The 26392-nt window shown below is 43.3% G+C and overlaps 1 protein-coding gene across 3 annotated transcripts in view; it reads left to right on the top strand.

Moving 5' to 3' along the window:
• COL4A6 (collagen type IV alpha 6 chain) overlaps window positions 1-26392 on the top strand; it is a 338008-nt gene that overhangs the window by 239225 nt on the left and 72391 nt on the right. For all 3 annotated transcript variants that reach the window (XM_024988805.2, XM_002699886.6, XM_005227897.5), the window contains exon 4: window positions 25940-26074. In XM_024988805.2, coding sequence (XP_024844573.1) covers window positions 25940-26074 — 135 coding nt within the window. The remainder of the gene's footprint in view (window positions 1-25939; window positions 26075-26392) is intronic.

Here is a 26392-nt window from a genome sequence, read left to right as displayed (position 1 = left end):
CCAAGTTTGGGGGAGGACTTTCAAGTCTTTGATGGATAGGACTAAGTTGTTTGAGCAGGAAGGAGACTTCTGTCTATCCTGCAATAAAGCAGTGATGCAGGTTAATGTTTCTGCAAACACATGCAGTAGCTTTTGTGTTCACACTGGTACAAGGGTGACGCAACTTTGACGCTGCATTCACTTCAACTACCATGTAAAGCAGAGGCTCCCAGCTTTGGCTGCACATTAGAATCACATAGAGAGCTTTTCAAACTCCCAGTGCCCAAGCCACACCCTGCCTAGCATAGGCTATCATAACAAAATATACTGGGTGGTTTTGACAACAAAAATTTATTTGATTCCAGTTCTAGAGGCTGGAAGCCCAAGATCAGGGTGCCAGCATGGTCGAATTTTGGTGAGAGCTCTCACCCTGGCTTGCAGATGGCTACCTTCTCAGTGTGTCTCACATGGTGGAAAGAGAATGCTGGTGTCTCCTCTTCTGATAAGGGCACCAGTTCTTTCTGATCAGGGCTCCACCGTTATGGCCTCATTTAACCTTAATCACCTCCTTAAGACTCTTCAATTTGGTCATGGTAGCAGGAGCAGTAGGCTTCATTATAAATTTTTGTTCAGTCACTCAGTTATGTCCCTCCCCATACCATGCCTCTGGGTCATCCCAGTGCACCAGCCCCGAGCATCCTGTATCATGCATTGAGTCTGGTCTGGCGATTCATTTCACATATGATATTATACATGTTTAAATGCCATTCTCCCAAATCCTACCACCCTCGCCCTCTCCCACAGAATCCAAAAGACTGTTCTATACATCTGTATCTCTTTTGCTGTCTTGCATACAGGGTTATCGTTACCATCTTTCTAAATTCCATATATATGCATTAGTATACTGTATTGGTGTTTTTCTTTCTGGCTTACTTCCCTCTGTATAATAGGCTCCAGTTTCATCCACCTCATTAGAACTGATTCAAATGTATTCTTTTTAATGGTTGAGTAATACTCCATTGTGTATATGTACCACAGCTTTCTTATCCATTCATCTGCTGATGGACATCTAGGTTGCTTCCATGTCCTGGCTATTATAAACAGTGCTATGATGAACACTGGGTACACGTGGCTCTTTTAATTCTGATTTCCTCGGTGTGTATGCCCAGTAGTGGGATTGCTGGGTCATAAAGCAGTTCTATTTCCAGTTTTTTAAGGAAACTCCACACTGTTCTCCATAGTGGCTGTACTAGTTTGCATTCCCACCAACAGTATAAGAGGGTTCCCTTTTCTCCACACCCTCTCCAGCACTTATTGCTTGTAGACTTTTGGATCGCAGCCATTCTGACTGGCGTGAAATGGTACCTCATTGTGGTTTTGATTTGCATTTCTCTGATAATGAGTGATGTTGAGCATCTTTTCATGTGTTTTTTAGCCATCTGTATGTCTTCTTTGGAGAAATGTCTATTTAGTATGGAAATACAAAAAACCTCGAATAGCCAAAGCAATCTTGAGAAAGAAGAATGGAACTGGAGGAATCAACCTGCCTGACTTCAGGCTCTACTACAAAGCCACAGTCATCAAGACAGTATGCTACTGGCACAAAGACAGAAATATAGATCAATGGAACAAAATAGAAAGCCCAGAGATAAAGCCATGCACCTATGGACACCTTATGTTTGACAGAGGAGGCAAGAATTTACAATGGAGAAAAGACAATCTCTTTAACAAGTGGTGCTGGGAAAACTGGTCAACCACTTGTAAAAGAATGAAACTAGAACACTTTCTAACACCATACACAAAAATAAACTCAAAATGGGTTAAAGATCTAAACGTAAGACCAGAAAATATAAAACTCCTAGAGGAGAACATAGGCAAAACACTCTCCGACATAAATCACAGCAGGATCCTCTATGACCCACCTCCCAGAATATTGGAAATAAAAGCAAAAATAAACAAATGGGACCTAATTAAAATTAAAAGCTTCTGCACAACAAAGGAAACTATAAGCAAGGTGAAAAGACAGCCTTCAGAATGGGAGAAAATAATAGCAAATGAAGCAACTGACAAACAACTAATCTCAAAAATATACAAGCAACTCCTGCAGCTCAATTCCAGAAAAATAAATGACCCAATCAAAAAATGGGGCCAAAGAACAAAATGCAACAAACTTTTAAATTACACATAATTTACAGTGTAGCCAAATCATAAGTATACAGCACAAAGAATTTTTACAGAGTTAACATACTCACATTAACAATCAGATCAAGATATAAAACATCATCACCCCCAGAAGTCTCCCATATATCCCTCCCAGTTATTACCCACAATTGCTCATTTATTTTTGTTTCTGTTCAATTTCAGAGATCCTTCCCCCTCCATCTTTCATAATTTAATGTAACTTGTGTGTGTTTGGTTGCTCAGTCCTGTCTGACTCTTTGCAACCTCATGGACTGTAGCCCACCAGGCTCCTCTGTCCATGGGATTTCCCAGATAAGAATACTGGAGTGGGTTGTCATTTCCTCCTTCAGGGGATCTTCCCCACCCAGGGGTCAAATCTGGGTCTCTTGCATCTCCTGCAGTGGCAGGTGGATTCTTTACCACTGTGCCACCTGGAAGCCCATATGCAAAACATTAACATGGTTCAAAAGCCAAAACTGTACGATGGTTAGCAATTCCTTTTTCCTACTTCCCTTTGTTTCCTCCAACATCTAATTTGAAATAAAATGACTGTTTATTTTTAAATGAGAATCACATGGCATTTTTGTCAGAAAATTGTGTGGATAGTAATTTCCAAAGCATTGTGAAGTACTTCACAGACCCCTCAATTCAGTTCAACCATTGTTAAGTGAGCACCTTCTATGGCAAAGCACAGTAGTGGAAAAAGAGGTGAAGCATAAGCCCATCTTTAGATGCTCCAAACCCGGTTAGGAAAACAGACCCTCATATATAGAATTCTATTAATAGTTCAACACACACTCCAAATATACAACAGAAGTGCAAATTTCTGTATGGAAAATTACCATTCACAGTAACAACAACAAAAAAAGAAAACCTGTAACATCTTTTTGTTAGTAATTCACCTAATGAAAATATATTGAACATTTTCAGATAAATTTTTTAATTCCATTATTAGACATAATGATCTGAATAAATGGTGGTATATACCATGTTGGCAGATGGATGACTTATCATTGTAAAGATGTCAATTTTCCCTGAACCTGTCAATTCAATGCCATATCCTGCTGGTATCAAAATACTAGCAGGATATCTTAAGGAACTTGCAAAAACTTACTCTAAAGTGTATATAGAAGAATAAATGTCTATGAACATCTAAGTCAATTCTGAAAAAGAATAGATAAGAGACTTGCCCTTTTATACTTTGAGACATGGTTCAAAGACATGATCTTTGATCTTCCCTAGTGGCTCAGAGGTTAAAGTGTCTGCCTCCAATGTGGGAGACCTGGGCTCGATCCCTGGGTCGGGAAGATCCCCTGGAGAAGGAAATGGTAACCCACTCCAGTATTCTTGCCTGGAGAATCCCATGGATGGAGGAGCCTGGTGGGCTACAGTCCACTGGGTCGCAAAGAGTCGGACACGACTGAGCAACCTCACTTCACTTCACTTCAAAGACATTGTCATCATCATCATCATCATAAACTGTAGGACTGATATAGTAGAAGGCAAATAAAGCATAAGACTAGAACATAGAGCACAGAAACAGATGATAATAAGTTCAATGCAATTTCACGGTAAGGAAAGAATGGACTGTTTGGTATGGGAAGGAGTGGGTCACTATGTGGCAAAACTTCCCAATCAGGTGTCATTCTGAAAGCTACAAAATGGATTATAGGGGTGTAGAGCTAAAGGGGCCAGGGCTCTAGTGGCCTCCACCTCTGGCTATGGGGAGCTCCATCTGTTTACCACATTATGCTGAGCACGTACTATCATAGTCTGTCTATGCCATGACATAGGAAAGATTGAGAAGCACTTTTCAATAGGGAGAAAAATCAAGTTGTATCACTACTGTATATCACTGACCACGGTGAATTGCAGGTGAATTCAAAGCCTAAATGTGAAAGGTAAAACTATAAATATAGAATTTCTTTATAGTTTGAAATTATGTAGGACTTCATAAATAAGACCATGAAGTCCAAAACATAAGGTAAAAAAGCCATGGCTTCTACTACATCAAACCCAAGACTATCAATTCCAATGAAATGATACCACAGACAAAGTCAACAGACAGATGATAGACTTGCAGATGTTTGCAATGTCTAAAACTGGCAAAGCATTGATATCTAGAATATCCAGTGAACTCTCTAAGTTAACAGGAAAAAGGTGGAAAACACAATAGATCAAATGCACAAAGTATATTCACAAAATAGACAACTCACAAAAGGGAAAACTAGAGTGGCTAATAGGCATATAAAGAGATGATTGACCTTGCTAATATTCAGAGAAATTCAAATTAAAATAACAGTGAGAGATCAAAATATACTCGTCCAATTGACAGAAATTAAAAAGTCAGATAACACCAAGTGTTTGTGAGCATGTGGGGGAAAAGAGGAATTCCTGTGTATTGCTGGTGGGAGTGTGAACTGGAATCATTTTTTGAAAAGCAATGTGATGACATCTTTTGATAGTATCTACATATATATTCTGACAACCCAGCAACCTCACCCCTGAGTATATATCCTGGGGAACCTCTCCATAGTTCTAAAATGAAACCCTTATGAAGATATTTATCATAGAATCATTTGTTTTTAAAAAAATCAGTTGTGTAAGAGATTGGAGGCAATTTATGCTTTTGAACTGTGGGGCTAGAGAAGACTCTTGAGAGTTCCTTGGACAGCAAGAAGATCAAACAAGTCAATCCTAAAGGAAATCAACCCTCAATATTCATTGGAAGGACTAATGCTGAAGCTCCAATACTTTGGCCCCCTGACGCGAAGAGCCAACTCATTAGAAAAGATTCTGATGCTGGGAAAGATTGAGGGCAGGAGGAGAAGTGGGCAACAGAGAATGAGATGGTTAGATGGCATAACCAACTCAATGGACATGAGTTTGAGAAAACTCAGACAGTGAAGGACAGGGAAGCCTGGCATGCTGCAGTCCATGGGGTCACTAAGAGCTGGACACGACTTAGTGACTGAACAACAACAAGGTAGTCCATCAGTGAGGGAATATACCTATAAAGCCAGGCAAAATTAACTATAGTCCAATATGAAACAAAAATTTTTTAAAGCAAGGCAAATGCATTCTATGCATACTAACAAGGTTTAGGAACAGTGAAACAGTTGTGCAATTTCTATTATAGATCTTGAAAACATTCTCATGAAAAAAATGAGAAATGGAAATCTATAACCCAATAATATTTGCATCAATTTAAATACCCACACACCAACAATACAAGATAGACATAGATGTTAATATAGATATAGATATACCCATAGGTGTAGGTATTGTTGTTCAGTTGTTAAATCGTGACTGACTCTTTACAATTCCATGCACTGTAGCCCACCAGGCTCCTCTGTCCTCCACTATCTCCCTGAGTTTGCTCAAATTAATGTCCATTGAGTCAGTGATGAGATATAGGTATAGACAGAGATAGATAGCCTGATTGTTGTTGTTTAGTTGCTCAGTCATGTCCAACTCTTTTTGACCCCATGGACTGCAGCCCACCAGGCTCCTCTGTCTGTAGGATTCTCCAGACCCGTGGGTCTGGACCCACTGTAGTGGGTTTCCATTTCCTTGAAATAGATATTCTGGACAGACATCAAATACCTTAGAGAGGGTTCTTGTGAAGTGACAAGAATGAGAATGGAGATTTGAAGGAAGGAAAATTGAAAAATAAAAGGAAAGGCCTTATATGGGCTAATGATGTGATTTTTGCCCTGAACTGAGGGGTATGATTAATTCAACTATCTATAGCTAAATTCTAAAACAAAACTTTTAATTGTTTTTTTTAAAGGAAGACATGAACTCAATCAAGAGAAACATGAGAAGTCTTTTTAGAAGAGGTCAGATTTGAGTTGAGCTTTGAAGGATGTATACAACCTTAGTAGAGAGTTCTGGAGGAGAAGGGTATTTTTAGTGAGGAAACCATGTGGTTGGAAGCCTAGTGGAGAGAGGGCACAGGATGGATTTAAGCATCAGCTTAGAGTCTAGGGCAGGTAAGGGTGTTTAGTGGGAAAAATAAGCCTGCAAAAACAGGTGGGAGCTGAATGGTGAAGGGCTGTTGATGCCTGGTTAAGAAGTAAGGGCTTCATTGCGAAAGTAATGGGGAGTGATTTACAGCTTTGAGCAGAGAAGCAATAGGATCAGACTTAGGAAGATTACTGTCCAGAGTGTTAAGAGAGATTGCAGCAACGTCTGACTGGACTCAGAACTCCAGAGGCTATTGCCATTATCCAGGGGAGAGCTAATGAGGGATTGAGATAAGCTTTGGTTATTGGTCCCTAAGGGGACCAATAATAGTGCTGTGGACATGACTTGGGAAATTGACAGGACCTGAGATATAAATTAGAGTGATGCCTTGTCTTTATAGAGGACGTGGTAGGAGCTGTAGGTGGTGGATGAAATCACCAAGGGACAGGCAAGAGCCTTTGGGAAGAATGGAAGGGGCCAATGAAGAAGATGGTGAGATGATAAAAGACTCACCAGAGTATAGAGCAATGAAAGCCAGGGAGAAAGTTTCAGAAGGTGAAAGTGTGTTTCACAATGACAAGAGCTGCAGAGGAGGCCTATGGGATCAGAATTTAGCAGGGGTCACTGGTTACTTTCCAGAGAGGACTTTCAAGACAGAAGACTTGGGGGACTTCCCTGGTAGGCCAGTAGCTAAAACTCCATGCTCCCAATATGGGGACCCCCAGTTCAATCCCTGGTCAGGAAACGATCCCACGTGCTGCAGTGAAGAATTCAGAGGCCTTAACTAAAGATCCTGTGTGTGGCAACTAATACCCAACAGAGCCAAATAAATAAATAATTTTTTTTTAAGAGAGAGTTGGCCAGCCCAGATGGCCAGGGGGTGAGGAAAGTGGTAGGAGAGGAAGTAGAGGTAATGAGTGATGTGTATTAAGTTTGTTCTGGAAGGGTGGTGGAAAGATGGAGTGGTGAGAGCAGCAGAGGAAGGATTTTTGTTTATTTTTTCAGCATCAGGCAGATCAGAGCACGTTTTGAAGAAGCCAAAGGAAAGCAGCTAGAAAGAAGCTAGAAGAGAAAGAGAGGGTGGTCACAGGGGTAGTATTTGAAAGAACAGGAGAACTCCTCTGAGCCCTGGAGGGCTTCCCCAGTGGCTCAATGGTAAAGAACCCACCTGCCAATGCAGGAGACACAGGACACGTGGGTTCAATCCCTGGATTGGGAAGATCTCCTGGAGGAGGAAATGGCAACCCACTCCAGTATTCTAGCCTAGAGAATCCCATGGACAGAGGAGCCTGGCAGGCTACAGTCCATGGGGTCCCACAGAGTCAGACATGACTGAGCACACACTCTGAGCCCTGGAGCAGCCTCCCTGGCCATGCTTTTTGAAAGCTCCCTGGCTATATCTCCCACCTTTCCCCAATCACGCTTCTTCATTTTGCCCTTGGGAGAGCTTCCCTCTCCCAGAGAGACTTACTAGAGCTTTCGCGCATCCCCCTTTGACACCTCCTCATTTTTTTTTTCCTTCTCCTGGGTTCCGGAGACTAGTTGAAACTAGACTAACAAAGAAACCTCTCCATGTCAGTCAGCAAGTCAAGAGAAGTGATTAGCTGCTAGGTTCTTTGGCCAAAGGACCTGCAGCACTCAAAGCCTTGAAGGGGAAAGCACTTGAAGGTTTGTTTACCACTCAGCTTTAGGGGACAATTGTTGGTACTCTTGGCTACAGGCTTCACTGGGACTTGATTGCTGCAGAATTCTCTGTTCACTTTCTCTGAAAGATTGCCAGTACCAGATCTAGAAGCTTTTAAAAGCCTCATAAAACCAGAGAATGAAAACAGTAGTGAGGGATGGAGAGGTAAGGGGGCCACAGTGCCTCTTGCCCAGATAACATCTCCAGGCCAGGCCCCTGGACAGGCCAGCTCCCTTTTCATATCTTTTGACCCCCCAGGTCCTAAAGTTTGGCTCCTTTCGATTTCTTATTTAGCTGCCACTCCCTCCTGCCCTCATTTCCTACCTGGGCTCCTCTCAAAGTCATCTCCTAATTAATCCCTAGCTGTGCTTTCTCTGGGAACCAGATCACTGTTTTTAAGCTGTTTCAAGTGTATTCATTGCTCCTACCTCTAAGGGAATCGTTGGGCTCAGTGTTGTTGTTCAGTCATTAAGTTGTGTCCGACTCTTTGTGACCCTGTGGACTGCAGCACGCCAGGCTTCCCTCTCCTTCACTATCTCCAAGAGTTTGCTCAAACTCATGTCCATTGAGTCCGTGATGCCATCCAACCATCTCATCCTCTGCTGCCCCCTTTTCCTCCTGCCCTCAATCTTTCCAGCATCAGGGACTTTGCCCATGGGTTGGCTCTTTCACCAGGTGGCCAAAGTATTACAGGTTCAGCTTTATCATCCGTCCTTCCAATGAATAGTCAGGGTTGGCAGAGTTCAGCTCAGTTCAGTCCCTCAGTCGTGTCCAACTCTTTGTGACCCCATGAATTGCAGCATGCCAGGCCTCCCTGTCCATCACCAACTCCCGGAGTTCACCCAAACCCATATCTATCGAGTTGGTGATGCCATCCAACCATCTAACCCTCTGTCGTCCCCTTCTCCTCCTGCCCTAAATCTTTCCCAGCATCAGAGTCTTTTCAAATGAGTCAGCTCTTCACATCAGGCGGCCAAAGTACTGGAGTTTCAGCTTCAACATCAGTCCTTCCAATGAACACCCAGGACTGATCTCCTTTAGGATGCACTGGTTGGATCTCCTTGCAGCCCAAGGGACTCTCAAGAGTCTTCTCCAACACCACAGTTCAAAAGCATCAGTTCTTCGGCACTCAGCTTTCTTTATAGTCCAAATCTCACATCCATACATGACCACTGGAAAAACCATAGCCTTGGCTAGATGGACCTTTGTTGACAAAGTAATGTCTCTGCTTTTCAATATGCTGTCTAGGTTGGTTCATAATTTTCCTTCCAAGGAGTAAGCGTCTTTTAATTTCATGGCTGCAATCAATCACCATCTGCAGTGATTTTGGAGCCCAAAAAACTAAAGTCAGCCACTGTTTCCACTGTTTCCCCATCTATTGGCCATGAGTGATGGGACCAGATGCCATGATCTTAGTTTTCTGAATGTTGAGCTTTAAACCAACTTTTTCACTCTCCTCTTTCACTTTCATCAAGAGGCTTTTTAGTTCCTCTTCATTTTTTAACATAAGGGTGGTGTCATCTGCATATCTGAGGTTATTGATATTTCTCCCAGCAATCTTGATTCCAGCTTTTGCTTCCTCCAGCCCAGCGTTTCTCATGATGTACTCTGCATATAAGTTAAATAAGCAGGGTGACAATATACAGCCTTGACATACTCCTTTTCCTATTTGGAGCCAGTCTGTTGTTCCATGTCCAGTTCTAACTGTTGCTTCCTGACCTGCATACAGGTTCCTCAAGAGGCAGGTCAGGTGGTCTGGTATTCCCATCTCTTTCAGAATTTTCCCCAGCTTATTGTGATCCATACAGTCAAATGCTTTGGGATAGTCAATAAAGCAGAAATAGATGTTTTTCTGGAACTCTCTTGCTTTTTCAGTGATCCAGTGGATGTTGGCAATTTGATCTCTGGTTCCTCTGCCTTTTCTAAATCGAGCTTGGACATCTAAAAGTTCATGGCTCACGTATTGCTGAAGCCTGGCTTGGAGAATTTTGAGCATTACTTTACTAGCATGTGAGATGAGTGCAATTGTGTGGTAGTTTGAGCATTCTTTGGCATTGCCTTTCTTTGGGATTGGAATGAAAACTGACCTTTTCCAGTCCTGTGGCCACTGCTGAGTTTTCCAAATTTGCTGGCATATTGAGTGCAGCACATTCACAGCATCATCTTTTAGGATTTGAAATAGCTCAACTGGAATTCCATCACATCCACTAGCTTTGTTCATAGTGATGCTTTCCAAGGCCCATTTGACTTCACATTCCAGGATTTCTGGCTCTAGGTGAGTGATCACACCATTGTGATTATCTGGGTCATGAAGATCTTTTTTATATAGTTCTGCTGTTTATCCTTGCCACCTCTTCTTAATATCTTCTGCTTCTGTTAGGTCCCTACCATTTCTGTCCTTTATTGTGCCCATCTTTGCAGAGTGAGATATAATAAAAACATAAATGACATTGTGCCAGTGGGAAGGTATAGAAAACCAAGAACTGGAACAAAATATGTCCTCAGGGAACTATGAACCGGGGAGTTACCTGATTGCCCCTGTACCCATGCCAGTAACTCTGCCCTGGGCGTGGGCACCATTATCCAGCCTAATCCATCTCTGTTTGAGTTGGATGCTATGCTACAAAGTCATGTAGATGTAGCATGACATTGCTAACAGTTTGGAGGGGTTTTTTTTTTCTATATTTCAATCCCCAGGTTGCTCCCCCTGACTCCAGATTTGTCTCGACAGCCTTGAATCAAGCAATCCATGCTGTGCAAAATTCATATCTATAGCTAGTTTGGACCTCTCACTTTAAGGAAGGTCCAAATTGTCTTGGAAATCATTTGTTTCTCAGGAATGGCTAGCTCCTCTCCAGCTTGCTCTCCAACCTGGACCCCAAGATCAACAGTGCTTTCACATCCTCCTTTTGGGCCCAGCCCTCACCCCCAGAAATTCTGATGTAAGTGCCCACGTCCAACCCTGGAAAACCCCACCACCTGCCTTGCCTACTCCCACTCCTGGGCTGCCAAGTATTGTTTGAGGAAGCTTCCCAACAACAGTACCTTCTCTTGTGTCAGTGGAGCCCTCAGAAATGCTTGGCAGCCTTTCACACTTTTCTAGCAATTGACTTCCTGCCATGGCCTCTGCAGCATCTCCTCCCCACCCTTTTTAGTTGCCCTCAACCTCAAACCCCTTCACTCTCTATCTGCAACCTCACATACTACATCTATTGAGAACATTGAGGTCAAGTCGAAATGGACTTTCTCCACTTCCCTCTTCTCCAGACTCATCCTGGCTCCTTTTATTTACATATCCTTCTCCACTCTGTAGTCTGAAGGGATAAAAGATGCCCCTCTACCTTTAAGACAAAACTATTGATGGTCCTTGGGTTCTGACTCATATCCCTTCTGCCTTCCTCTGCCTTGTAGTATATTCCTGTGTGTACATAGCTAGTCTTTCTGACATGGACTGAGAGTTCCTCAAGGGCAAAGATCATGTTTTCATTCTGTGTGTTCCCAACACGTGGCACCATGGGTGGCACACAGTAGGCAATCCATAAATGCTTTCTCAATTGATGCATTATGAGGCAACCAAGCAGGTTGAGTTCTCTATCCTTTGTGCATCTACTTAATTGGTTAATAAAGGTGCCACTGGGCAGCAAGAAGGATGAAGGGAAAGTCTAAAGGATTCAATAAGCTCCAGATCCAGAGTTTTGTGTGGAGGTACATTTTTTGTGGGAATTTTGAACCCAGAATTGACCAGTCTCTTAAAAAAGAAAGAGAGATAAAATAGCAGAAAGAGCACCAGAGTGGGACTAAGGTTTTTCAGGTGGCTCAGTGGTAAAAAATCATCTGCAATCCTGGAGATGCAGGTTCAATCCCTGGGTGGGGATCCCCTGGAGAAGGAAATGACTACCCACTCCAGTATTCTAGCCTGCAGAATCCCATGGACCGAAGAGCCTGGCGGGCTACAATCCATAGGATCACAAATAGTCAGACACAACTGAAGCGACTTAGCTCACAGGCACACACTAGAGCTTCTATTTGTCACCTGCACCACACCATCCTCCACCTTCATCAGCCCATCTTTCTTGTTGCACACAGAGATTGATTTCATCTCAGCTTCCCATTGTCCATTACATAAAAGGAAAAGAGATCAGAAATGTGCAGCCCTCTCCCTCTAGACCCCCTCTTGGCCTGTGCATGTCTGGGCTTGTCTACAAGAGCTATTGCATACAGCTGGCAGGGTGAGTTGTAAGACATCGCATCTTCTTGAATTCAAATCCATGGCTGACTGAGAGGTGTAGGGTAGGCTATGCCAGAGTACCAGCAAGTCCTACCATTTTAGCAGACTCTTGTGCCTGTGGGCATGTGTACTGGAGTTGGAACACCTCTTTATCTGCATGCATGTAGAAATGAATGCTCCTCTGGATCTAAATGAATGCAGGGGTGTGGGCTTACAGGAAGGCAGCATGGAGACTATGTGAGTAAGCTGTTCCTCTCCCTCCCCTGCCCTCTCCTCCCTTTTCTGAGCTCCCTGAGTTCTTTGGCAAGGGGATCTTAGCAGGAGATTCCTTTGATCCTATCCTCCATTTCCTCCTTCCGTTTAAGGAGCTGTCATTGGTTCCTCCCTGTTACCGTTTGTTCCCAAAACTTGATGACTTCTCACTATAGGCTTGAGGAAGGCAACATTGATCCAGAAGCAATCCACTCACACCAGCTTAGTATTGGACCAAAGGTTGTACAGTATATCAATGATGGATAATTTACTATGTCAAAGAAAAATGCCACAAGTATCCCTTTTCTAATGGACTAGATACAACTAGCCAATCTGATCACATGGACCACAGTTTTTCTAACTCAATGAAACTAAGCCATGCCGTGTGGGGCCACCCAAGATGGACGAGTCATGTTGGAGAGGTCTGACAGAATGTGGTCCACTGGAGAAGGGAATGGCAAACCACTTCAGTATTCTTGCCTTGAGAACCCCATAAACAGTATGAAAAGGCAAACAGATAGAATACTGAAAGAGGAACTCCCCAGGTCAGTAGGTGCCCAATTACGCTACTGGAGATTAGTGGAGAAATAACTCCAGAAAGAATGAAGGGATGGAGCCAAGGCAAAAATAACAACCAGTTGTGGATATGACTGGTGATAGAAGTAACGTCTGATACTGTAAAGAGCAATATTACATAGGAACCTGGAATGTCATGAATTAAGGCAAATTGGAAGTAGTCAAACAGGAGATGGCAAGAGTGATCGTTGGCATTCTAGGAATCAGCGAACTAAGATGAACTGTAATGGGTGAACTTAACTCAGATGACCATTATATCTACTACTGTGGGCAGGAATCCCTTAGAAGAAATGGAGTAGCCATCAATAGTCAACAAAACAGTCTGAAATGCAGTACTTGGATGGAATCTCAGAAACGACAGAATGATCTCTGTTCGTTTCCAAGGCAAACCATTCAGTATCACAGTAATCCAAGGCTGTGCTCCTACCAGTAACATTGAAGAAGCTGAAGTTGAACGGTTCTATGAAGACCTACAAGACCGTATAGAACAAACATCCAAAAAAGATGTCCTTTGCATTATAGGGGACTGGAATGCAAAAGTAGAAAGTCAAGAAACACCTGGAGTAACAGGCAAATTTGGCCTTGGAGTACAGAATTAAGCAGGGCAAAAGCTAGTAGAGTTTTGCCAAGAGAACGCACTGGTCATAGCAAACACCCTCTTCCAACAACACAAGAGAAGACTCTACACATGGACATCACCAGATGGTCAATACCAAAATCAGACTGATTATATTCTTTGCAGCCAAAGATGGAGAAGCTCTATACAATCAGCAAAACAAAGACTGGGAACTGACTGTGACACAGATCATGAACACCTTATTGGCAAATTCAAACTTAAATTGAAGAAAGTGGGGAAAAACACTAGACCATTCAGGTATGACCTAAATAAAATCCCTTATGACTATACAGTGGAAGTGAGAAATAGATTTAAGGGACTAGATCTGATACACAGAGTGCCTAATGAACTATGGACGGAGGTTCCTGACATTGTACAGGAGACAGTGATCAAGACCATCCCCAAGAAAAAGAAATGCAAAAAAGAAAAAAGGCTCTCTGAGGAGGCCTTACAGATAGCTGTGAAAATAAGAGAAGTGAAAAGCAAAGGAGAAAAGGGAAGATATACCCATTTGAATGCAGAGTTCCAAAGAATAGCAAGGAGAGATAAGAAAGCCTTCTTCAGCGATCAATGCAAAGAAATAGAGGAAAACAATAGAATAGGAAAGAGTAGAGATCTCGTCAAGAAAATTAGAGATACCAAGGGAACATTTCATGCAAAGATGGGCTCAATAAAGGACAGAAATCGTATGGACCTAACAGAAGCAGAAGATATTAAGAAGAGGGGGCAAGAATAAACAGAAGAACTATATGAAAAAGATCTTCACAATCCAGATAATCACAATGGTGTGATCACTCACCTAGAGCCAGACATCCTGGAATGTGAAGTCAAATGGGCCTTAGGAAGTATCACTACGAACAAAGCTAGTGGATGTGATGGAATTCCAGTTGAGCTATTTCAAATCCTAAAAGATGATGCTGTGAACGTGCTGCACTCAATATGCCAGCAAATTTGGAAAACTCAGCAGTGGCCACAGGACTGGAAAAGGTCAGTTTTCATTCCAATCCCAAAGAAAGGCAATGCCAAAGAATGCTCAAACTACTGCACAATTGCACTCATCACACATGCTAGTAAAGTAATGCTTAAAATTCTCCAAGCCAGGCTTCAGCAGTACGTGACCCGTGAACTTCTAGATGTTCAAGCTCGATTTAGAAAAGGCAGAGGAACCAGAGATCAAATTGCCAACATCCATTGGATCATCAAAAAAGCAAGAGAGTTCCAGAAAAACATCTATTTCTGCTTTATTGACTATCCCAAAGCATTTGACTGTGTAGATCACAATAAACTGTGGAAAATTCTGAAAGAGATGGGAATACCAGACCACCTGACCTGCCTCTTGAGAAACCTGTATGCAGGTCAGGAAGCAACAGTTAGAACTGGACATGGAACAACACACTGGCTCCAAATAGGAAAAGGAGTATGTCAAGGCTGTATATTGTCACCCTGCTTATTTAACTTATATGCAGAGTACATCATGAGAAAACTCTGGGCTGGAGGAAGCACCAGCTAGAATCAAGATTCTTGGGAGGAACATCAATAACCCGAGATATGCAGATGACACCACCCTTATGGCAGAAAGTGAAGAAGAACTAAAGAGCCTCTTGATGAAAGTGAAAGTGGAGTGTGAAAAAGTTGGCTTAAAGGTCAACATTAAGAAAACTACGATCATGGCAGCCTGTCCCATCACTTCATGGCAAATAGATGGGGAAACATTAGAAACAGTGGCTGACTTTATTTTGGGGGTGCTCCAAAATCACTGCAGATGGTGATTTATTGCAGCCATGAAATTAAAAGATGCTTACTCCTTGGAAGGAAAGTTATAACCAACCTAGACAGCATATTAAAAAGCAGAGACATTACTTTGTCAACAAAGGTCCGTCTAGTCAAGGCTATGGTTTTTCCAAAGGTCATGTTTGGATGTGAGGTTTGGACTATAAAGAAAATGATTGCCGACGAACTGATGCTTTTGAACTGTGGTGTTGGAGAAGACTCTTGAGAGTCCCTTGGGCTGCAAGGAGATCCAACCAGTGCATCCTAAAGGAGATCAGTCCTGGGTGTTCATTGGAAGGACTGATGTTGAAGCTGAAACTCCAGTACTTTGGCCGCCTGATGTGAAGAGCTGACTCATTTGAAAAGACTCTGATGCTGGGAAAGATTTAGGGCAGAAGGAGAAGGGGACGACAGAGGGTGAGATGGTTGGATGGCATCACCGACTCAATGGACATGAGTATGGGTAAACTCTGGAGCTGGTGATGACAGGGAGTCCTGGCCTGCTGTGGTTCATGGGGTCACAAAAAATTGGACATGACTGAGTGACTGAACTGAACTGAACTGAGATACACTACAGAAAATTTTCTATAAAGTGAATTTCTGGCAAGGCCTGTTTCACTTTGATTTTTTAATTATAAAACCATGGCTATGTTTTGCTAGAAAAAAAATGAAAAAGACTAGCTCCAGGTTGTAATTAAACCATGTCTTTTAAAATAAACTACATATTTTTCAACTACAATAATAGGATAATAGAGTAGGTTCACATCCTTTCTACACTATAACGACAGCCCTGTGTGGACAGTCAGTTTGCTCCTACCTTTCACAGCTTTACATTCTGCTCCTTGTTTCATTCCATTTTTTCCCTACTGAAATCTCCTCCTCATGAGCTTTTATTTCTTTAAGAGCTTATTGCCCTATGAGCCCAGCAAATGGATTTTTTAAAATTGGGAGTCTAGTTACTAGGGTTTTTTGCCCCCAAAACAAAGCTTAGTCAATGGAATGAACCCTCAGCCCATTTTCACATACATTGTCTCCACTGATGCTCAAAGCAATTCAAGAAATAGGTAGGGCAAATAGGCCCATTTTTCTGATGAGAAAACTAAGGCTGAGAGATGAATTGACTTTCTCAAGGTCATACAGTTAGAAAGTGAGAGCAGGGAATAAAACCTTAATCTTATGATTCTGCTTTAAGCAGGTGAATTTTCTGTTTACTAGAGACCTGTGCCATCAAATCATACAGAAGTTGCCCCTCAAATTCTAAGATGGAAAACTAAATTATGGTTAATTATTTCATATTTTTCCAATGCATGGAAAAATTCATGGTTTTAAGTTAAATTCATCCTAAGTAGATAGAGCTGTATCTATTTCCTCATGTGGTCTGGAAACTTACCACATACTTTATCATACGGTGGGGCTCTGTATAATCTGCATGTATATTTGAAGGGTTATGGGGGCTCATTCAACCATTTGTAATGGTTACAGAGGTGTTTGGTTATTTTTTTTAATTTTTGTGGCCAACTATTGGTCATATTTCCATTGGATTTGGGGGTTCTTGACCATCCCAATTATATTATTATCACAAAAGAAAAACGTTCTCTGGTTTCTGATGTGATTTTAGGAATATGTTATAGAGAAAGGGGAGACCTGAAAATTTTTCATCAACTTATTTGTCTCTATCTAGCAGACATCTCTGCTTCATCCTGTTTTAACAATTAACCCACTCCAATGTTCTTGCCTCGAGAATCCCAGGGATGGGGGAGCCTGGTGGGCTGCCATCTATGGGGTCACACAGAGTTGGACACGACTGAAGTGACTTAGCAGCAGCATTCCACAAGGGCAAGGAAAAATACAACATGTTTAAAGCAAAATCACCAATTTCTGCTCATCACAATGATCAAATTAGTATACTCTGCCTGTATTTCCCTGTCCACACCTAACTGAATAAGCTAGCATAAGGGACTCATAACACATCAGAATTTGTCTACAAGAACCTAGAAAAATCTCCATTGATGACAGACCAATCAACAAAGCCACTTCAATTATTAAACAAGAAGTAATCTTCCATCTTTTTAAGGTGTAAGGTGTGCTATTCCTTAAAGTGCATTTTATCACCTAATTTATTAATTCTATTGAGTTTCTATGAAATAGTACCTGTTCCAGTGAAAAGACTGGGCAAATTAAAATAACTTGTCCCAGTATCAATGAAAATAGAAATATTTTCTGCCCAGAGTAGCTCTTACTGCCCCTCTTCAAGTGGGTTTGTGTTTCTACTTTCAGAGCTTTATTCTATGCAGAGAGGCAATATAAACTAGGTAGAAGCAGCAGAGGATTTGATATCATCAAAATTGGTTTCACTAGTTGCTTACTGGGTGCTCTCAAGCAAATTCCTTACCCTTTCTAAATTTCAGTTTCCTCATCTGTAAGAGGCATATCCACCTGTTAGAGCTGTTAAGAGGATTAAAGGAAACAGGTTAAATGAGAGGCACTTAGTATGTGCCTGGTAAAAAGAAGATTTTTATCTTTTAGAAGAGAAATGTGAATAAACAGATAGAAGGGAGGGATGCAGAATATTGCCCAGAAAGAGTTAACTTTAGTGCTCTGGGAGGTGTCTTTCCAAAAATTTCAACATGCTGACAGCAGCCAATGAGATGGGTGTGTGTGTCTTTGCAAACAAAACATGTAGACGCATGTCTTCATGCCTGGGCTGGCTGCTTCAAACACTGATTATTGCCTCAGAACTAGAAAATAAATGTGTTTTCATCTGGGTGTTGAGGCTGAGACTCTGATACTGCTTCTCAGCTAGGCAGAACACTGAGAATTTGGGGAGTTCATTCTTTGGTAGACACCAAGCACTTTTTTTTTTTTTTTTTTTGGAAGACGGGAAGGGTCACTGCTCATGCTGGCAAAGCGTAGATGATGCTAATATTATCAAGCTGAACCAGGGCTTCCTGGGTCATCAAATGGATGTCTGTATATGTCTTTATCTGCCATACTTTAGATCTATTCTTCACCTACTGGTGTTCTTTCTCCCTTATTTACTTCTGCAGACAACACTAGCCCATTAGTGCTCCTGTGCTGTGCGCTGTGCTTATTCACTCAGTCGTGTCCAACTCTTAAGACCCCATGGACTGTAGCCCACCAGGCACCTCGGTTCATGGGGATTCTCCAGGCAAGAATGATGGAGTGGGTTACCATGCCCTTATCCAGGGGGTCTTCCCAACCCAGGGACTGAACCCAGGTCTCCCACACTGCAGGTAGATTCTTTACCATCTGAGTCACCAGGAAAGCCCAAGAACACTGGAGTTACGGGTAGCCTATCCCTTCTCTGGAGGAAATTCCCAACCCAGGATTTGAACCAGGGTCTCCTGCATTGCAGGCAGATTCTTTACCAGCTGAGCTACCAGGGAAACCCCATTAGTGCTGTTACTCAAAGAGTGGACTTTGGGGCTCTCTGGGTGGCTATTTCTGTTTGTTGCAATAGAAGGAGCATAGAGTTGATGGGGCGGCCCTGATACTCCCTCTGCCACTGCATAGCTGTGTGAAATTCATAAGCCCCATTGACTAATTGCTTTTCCAGCTTGGTGCCCGCCACCTCTGTCACAAGTGTATTGTGATGCCCCAAAGGAATGGTGAAAGGAAGCATGTTCTGAAGGTTCTTAAGTAATCTGCCTTTGGGGGATATCACTGATGGTTTCCTTCTTACCACATATTTTGTGGCTAGGAGGGAGAGCCCATCTCCTTAGGCCAGAGTCTGTTAAGTTCTTGCACCCCCTCTGCCATGGCCTCATAGCTGAAATGGGAATTCCAGTTGAAACGTAAGGAAAAGTTATAGAATTTAAGCCACATGGTCCCAGGTTGGAGGTCAGGGATTTCTGCTACCCTTTTCCCAAAGGCCACCAGGGATTTTGAAGGTTGGCAGCAAAGTCTTTTAATCTCATTTTGCTCCTAATAAGACTTGGAAGTGGCCTTCTCGAAGATTCCCAAGTGCGCATTTAGTTCTTTATTTTCATTCATTCCACAGTTGAGCTTTTTCCACACAATTATGTTTTGAGGGTCTACTGTACACCAGACACTGAATCTCCCAGAGATACCAGGACAAAGTCAACTGAGCTCCCTGTCCTCTCGGCCCTTCCAGTTTAGAGGCAGAAGTAGGTTCTGAACATCTTTCGAGACAGTCCATAGGTATCTTAACCCTCACCTCTCCAAATGTGAATGCCTCATCTTCCATCCAAAATTCTTCCTCCCCTAGGCTTCCTCATGTCAGTGAAGAGATTCACTCAGTCACCCAATCAAGAAAACTGGGAGTCCAGACATGAATATGTATGGCTGAGTCCCTTCACTGTCCACCTGAAACCATCACAACACTGTTAATTGACTATATCCCAGTACAACATAAAAGTTCAAAAAGAAAACTGGGAGTCCTCCTTCCTACCTGTCTCTGTCTTACTCACCTATTCCAATCTTGCATCAAGTCCTATCGTTTTTAGGCTCTACAATATCTCTTAAATTTGTCTTGCTAGTTCAGGTCATCATTATTTCTCTCCCAGTGAACCCAACCTCCTCACTGGGTTCCTTGTCTCTGGTCTTGCTATGTAAACTCTGAACTTGAGTTGGTCCCTTTCCCTTTCTAAGAGCTTCAACTTCTCCATCCTCAACTGGATCATTTCCTAAGTCTGGTGCAAGTCTTCTTCTGTAGTTCTGTGATCAGATGGCTCTTAATTATACTCTAGTGTAGCCATCCAGACTTCCAAAGAAGATGTTGATATACCTGAGCCACTGGCTTCTTGGTGTGTGTATTCATTCATTCATTTCTCCATTCAGAAAATACTGAGCACCCACTATATATGAGGAACTGTAGTTACCACAAGTGACTCAATGGAAAGTAAGACACAGGCCCTGTTTTCAAGGAGGTCAATTTTTTGGGGAGTAAGGACACAAACAGGTCACCTAGTCCATTCTGTGGAGGAAGGGTAATCATGTTAGGTTCCTTGGAAGAGCTAATGTCTTGGTTGGAGCCTGAATGATAAATAGGAGCTAACCAGGAAAACAAAGATATGTACGAAAACCCTGAGGCAGAATGCCAGGAGAAAATAAAGTTAGATTAGAAGATGGCAGACCATTTGGGAAGCTGTAGCAACATTCTAGGGGAGAGATGAGGAAGTCCTGAACTAAGACCATCAAAGTAGACAAAAATGAACAGATTTCAGTTATATTTTAGAGGTGGAATTGACAGTCCTTGCTGGTGAATTGGATGTAGAAGATAAGGGAGAGAGGTCATGGAGGACCCTTGGGTTTCTGGCTTTATCAACTCTGTAGATGAACCGCCATTTACAGAGTTAACTCAGAAGGAAGAATCTGCTTTGGGGAATGAAGTTGGGGAAAAGATGATAGGTTCGGCTTTAGTCATGTTGAATTTGAGTTGGAATATCCAGGTGAACAAGTCTGCTAATTCATTGGCTATAAGGATCTGGCACATTGAGAAGAGAACTCTGGTCTGGAGGTTCAGGTTGGGGAGTCATTACCTTGTGGATGAGGTCTACAAGGAGAATGAGCAGACACTGAAGAGCTGAGTGCTCAAGAGAACCAGGTCATCAGTACTAAGAGGGGAAATACTCTCCCAGATATGGAGTGCCCATTCATTCCTGGAACACATTTCTGTCCCACAGAGAGTTTCTGAATAATGTCAGTGCATCTCTTACTTAATAAAAAGAGTTTTAAGAACCCAATTATAACTTCTCCTTTTGCCATAAACATGCCTTAAAGAAGAAAGGAAATGGATACATTCGTATGTTCATGCTATCCACCACATGTGTTACATTCACTGACTCACATGCTCCCCATAACTCTGCTGCTGCTGCTGCTAAGTCATTTCAGTCATGTCCGATTCTGTGCGATCCCAAAGATGGAAACCCACCAGGCTCCCCCATCCCTGGGATTCTCCAGGCAAGAATATTGGAGTGGGTTGCCATTTCCTTCTCCAATGCATGAAAGAGAAAAGTGAAAATGAAGTTGCTCAGTCATGCCTGACTCTTAGCGACCCCATGGACTGCGGCCTACCAGGCTCCTCCGTCCATGGGATTTTCCAGGCAAGAGTACTGGAGTGGGGTGCCATTGCCTTCTCCACCCCATAACCCTACACTAGAGTTATTACTGCTTGGAGCCCTTAGGGACTCAGAGTGGTTAAATCACTTGCCCAAGGTCCCAGAGCTATTAAATGGCAGTAAGATCTGACACCAGAGCCTGCACCATGATACCACCTAACAGCAACTGCACCACTTCTAGCAGTATAGCCAGATCCTTAAGAAAGCGTGTGCATACCCCTTTTCCCTTCTGCGCTTCATAAATATAATTTGAGTCCCCTAGCTTAACGCTTTGCTCTCCATTAAAATACAAAACCCCTGGGGAGAAGTAAAGCTCTAAGTTGTTGCCAGTCATTTATGCTTCAGTGGGAATGAGTTTCAGATTCTTACTTAGGAACAAATTTTAATTTTATGAGAGAAGGACACTGGAACCTTGAGGGAGAGATGAAAAGGCAGAAGTGGGCCTTGGAATGAAAAGTCACCCTCCTCTTAGTTTTACAGTTCTACCTGGTCAGAGGCATGTGCTTTTAATGTTCCAAGATGCTATTTCTGCATAAGTGTACCTCTTTATATGCAGACCCATTTTGGGGTCGGCTACCCTAGTTATCTGGGGCTGGGGCTTGGGTGTGGTCTGATCAAAGGTAAAATTAAACTACGCACTGACCCCAACCCACTGTGATCAGCAGGAGGAAGTCAGCCCCGAGCTGCGGTTCCTTGCCTTATGCAAAAGTCCCAGGCCACTCTTGAGAATTTGACCCTGATGTGCTTATTTAAAATCTGGAGCAGATGGAGGCAGGAGAGCTGGTTGGAAAGACTTGGAGGAGTCCCTTCTGCCCTGTCTGGGTCTATTTGCCAAAATATATGACATGTATCAGGGCAAGGCATTGGTCCAAGCCCATTGAAATTCTGCTAGCAATCCAAACAGTGATGGTATTTCAGATTGGTTCTGTGAAATGATCAGTTAGGAAGAGAGAAATGAGGTGTGAGCATCTGGCTACTGCAGCCTAGTGATTGGGACAGTCCCAGGGGCGGGCTCGGGGTGAGGGGGGCATCCTCAACTACCCCCCCAGGACATCTGCCACTGGAAAACAGGGAGAGAGCCACGCACTGGCAGCAGGTGGTCTAATTTGAGTCGCATGCCGTTTCTCACTACCTACATGATCTAAGCAAGTCCTTCCCATTCTCTCGGCCTCCTTTTTCCCCCAAGTATAAAATAGACCCTGGATGGAATGGTCTCTAAGGGCCCTTCCTGCTAGAATATTCTGTGACTTCTCTGACACTGGTATTTCTTTTTCTCTGTAGTGGGAGAGGTCCACACATCCACCTGTTTATCTGAAGCCTCTATGTTCTCACACTGCCCTCTGCTGGCCATTGTGAAAAAGTGCCACCGATAGCTTCTTTGGAGTAAGGCAAACCAACTAAAAAACCCATCATTGATTTAGTATTAAGCATCAGCAGTACACTGGGCATGGTGACAGAAAGCCTATACATTGGAGACAAGGGAAATATCATACCGGAGAAGGCAATGGCACCCCACTCCAGTACTCTTGCCTGGGAAATCCCATGGATGGAGGAGCCTGGTAGGCTGCAGTCCATGGGGTCGCTAAGAGTCGGACACGACTAAGCGACTTCACTTTCACTTTTTTCTTTCATGCATTGGAGAATGAAATGGCAACCCACTCCAGTATTCTTGCCTGGAGAATCCCAGGGACGGGGGAGCCTGGTGGGCTGCCGTCTATGGGGTCGCACAGAGTCAGACACGACTGAAGCAACTTAGCAGCAACAGACGGCTGACAAAACAGCCCACGAAAGACATGTCTTCATTTTTTTTCTTTGCCATCTTCGTCTGTTCATGGTGTTCTGTGCCACTGTATGAAAGAAAGGAGGCTCAGGGGATGGTAAGGCTCCTTGCCTCATATCCCAGAACTTCAGGCTCCAGGGGCCCTGGCACCACCCTAAAGAGGCAGTTCTGGGCCAGCAGTGCCTCAGAGGTGTCAAGTCATCCCCAAGGCCCTGCTTCCACCTGAAGGTTTTGAAACTCAGGACCAGCTCAGAAGTACACCTTCCATACCATTTCAAATGCCCTTTTTGAAAAATAATTCGAACTCAAAGAATCCATGAGCTCTTTAAGAGCCCTACTTTAAGCTCTCTGGCTAGAACGGAAGAGTCAGCTATGTGACTGTGGTCGATTCAACACACCCTCCCAGACAAGAGACAGGGAGTGGGCCATGGAACCCAGCCTTTTCTGGATGGAATCATATTTCCTATTAAGTGCAGCCCGAGAATTGCCTCACTCCTATGTCTCTTTGCTTATTCTCGCTGAGCATGCACTCACTCACCAAGGCAAGGGACCTGGCATGGGCTAGCCCATGTGCACACACCAGGCACCGCTTGGGCTCTAGTGCCGTGAGCAAGATGGGAATTGGGCCATGCCACAGTCTGCTCTCTTGGTAGCAGCTCAACAGTTTATCAGGCTCTCACCTCTTAGCCCTTGATGCATGAAAGCTTTGGGCAGGGCTCAGATTTGGATCAAGCATTCAGTACCCTGACTGCATGCATCTCCTTTGCTAGTAATAACATGGTCTCGGCAAGCCTCACCCTCCCACCAACCAGTCCTTTCCTCCCCCAACAGCTGGTTCTTATCTGTCTTCCTTGTTCCAGCCTCAGGCAGGCTGCCCTGGCCCTAATGCTCTCTCTCTCTCTCTCACACACACACACACATGCACGTTCTCCTAAATACTCATTGATGAGTTTCAACATTGAAACTGCCTTCCTCCCACCTACCCTGTCCCCAAACCTCTAAGGGTTCCCTATTTCCTGTCACATCAAGTCTTCCACTTCCCTGCCTTGCTTTCCAGGCCTACTTCAGTTGGGGCCCACTCAGCCTTTCCAGTGTGGCCAGTGGCTGCCCCCACCCCCCCACCCCATCATGGACATAATGTAAGCATTCCACAAACCCTCCATGGTCAACCCTGCCTTTGTGTTCCTGCAGCACTTATCCTCCATTCCGGACTTGAACTGTTTGCTATAGCTTTGTGTACATTAGTCTTGAAAGCTAGGCCGACATTTTAGACTTTGTTAATCCTCAACAGCAGCCCAGCACTATTTTTTAAAGTGTTCTATTACTTTTGAGTTGTGTATGTGTAGTGAAAATTTTTAAGAATAATAAGAGAACCACCATAAACAAAAGTTCAGCAGCAGGAGGTTAGAGCATAGAAGTTAAAAGTTCAACTCCCATCCCATCATTCCCAGAAATAAGCCTAAGTTAAGTGCTCTGCAGCCTAGCACCCTCTCTAGGTTTGTGTTGGAAAGATTGCGTGGTAGGTGGTACACCCAGAGAATTAAATTGCCTGGGGAAGAGCATCTTTTACTTCTTGACAAGAGTCCCAGGTCTTTGTCGACCTGGTAGACTTTGGAAATTTTAGTCCAAAATCTGCACACAGCTGGCGGCCACTTGGGTGTCCAGTACGTGACTCTAATCACCCCATAAAGCGTCTGTCCTCTTTTCAGCCCTTTCAAAAGTAAACCTTGAAGGTGAATAGTAAAGAGCACATTTAATGCACTTTTCTCAGAGTTTTTCACAGGACTGTAGGAAATTGCAGACAGTAAGTAAAGGGGCTGAGGGACAGAAATGGGAAGCGTTTATGAAAATAGGCTTTCTACCTGATATGATGTTGTTTTCTCTGAGAGTTAATGCATATTACTAATGGTTTTCATTTTTATGCCAAGAAAATTCAGTCCCTACTGGGATTTGTGCTAAATGGTAGCCTAGCCCACCTAGGTAGCCTAGTTGCACCCACTGGGGTTAATTCTGCATCTCAATCAGCTTGAAAATGTCAGCCTGAACTCTCAGACTTAATTGTTACAGATGCTTTATAAATAGGGCATTCAAAATCCTCAGGCTGTTCCCTCTTGCTATCATAATTGATACTTAATGGATATTCTCAGCCTTCTTTGGTTTTACACATTCAACACTGTACAGATGGCGGGGGTAGTAAAGGGAAGAAGAGAGACACAGAGGGGGCAGATAAACAATGTGTGTGTTCGCTGTGGGTGTCTGTTTCCAGTTGCAGTCCTGGAGTTCTGGGAACGGCTGACAAAGGTGAGCTGGCAGGTTGTCAGCTGGGGGTTTCTGGGTTCTCTTCACTGTGGCCCCCCAAGGCAGTGTTCTATGGGCGCAGCCATCTCTGAACTTTAGCTCAAGCACGTTGGCCATTTGGATGTGAGTTCGAAAACGTTCCAATGCTCTCCAGAGTTCTGTTCATTTGCTCTTTTGACAGTCTGATGGATGACCTGGCATTAACTAGGAAGAGGACAATATTATCCAGCCTGAATAACTAATCTCCTAAGAAGTACAAAGTTGAAGGATCTTGGTGCACATGAATCTTATTAAATGTGCTTATAAAATATGTTCTATCCAAATAAGCTTAGCAACCCCTAAAATAGCCTCTTCTGATCCGTGTCTGGAACTTTGGCACGCTTCATAGGTCTCTAAGCCAAAATTATTCAGTGGAGTGATGACAGTGTTCTTTGTGCATGGGAAAATGGGAAGTGGGGATGGTAACTCCTCTGTTGACTAATTGTACTCCTTCTGTCCATCTCAGGGGAGACCAGGACCAATTGGAATTCAAGGTCCAACAGGTCCTCAAGGACTTCCTGGCCCTAGTGGTTTATCAGGGTTAAAAGGAGAAAGGGGCTCCCCAGGCCCGCTGGGACCGTATGGACCAAAAGGCGATAAGGTAAGAGCACCAAAGCTTGAGTTTTCCTTTGACTCTTGGACCATGGGTATGAAGGTGAAAGGTTCTAAACCTCAGCTGTCTATTCATGAAAAGAATACTAATTGCACATACTTTGGTGCCAGGCTACACACTTTAATAATAGGCAGGATGGGTGATATGCTCCCATTTCTAGGGAGAATCCCATAGCCAGCAAGTCAGAAAGTCAAGATATCAGCTATTTGCCAGATAAGTGGGATCACCGTGGTGGAAAAGTCCAGAGGGTTTGAGCTGGAGATGGATCAGAAGGCCAATCAACAGGGCAGCAGAGGGATCCAAACA

This window comes from Bos taurus, chromosome X, assembly GCF_002263795.3.
Source record: "Bos taurus isolate L1 Dominette 01449 registration number 42190680 breed Hereford chromosome X, ARS-UCD2.0, whole genome shotgun sequence".
NCBI lineage: Eukaryota > Metazoa > Chordata > Mammalia > Artiodactyla > Bovidae > Bos > Bos taurus.
The sequence above is the reverse complement of the archived record's forward strand: the minus strand, read 5'-3'. Positions and strand labels throughout refer to the sequence as shown.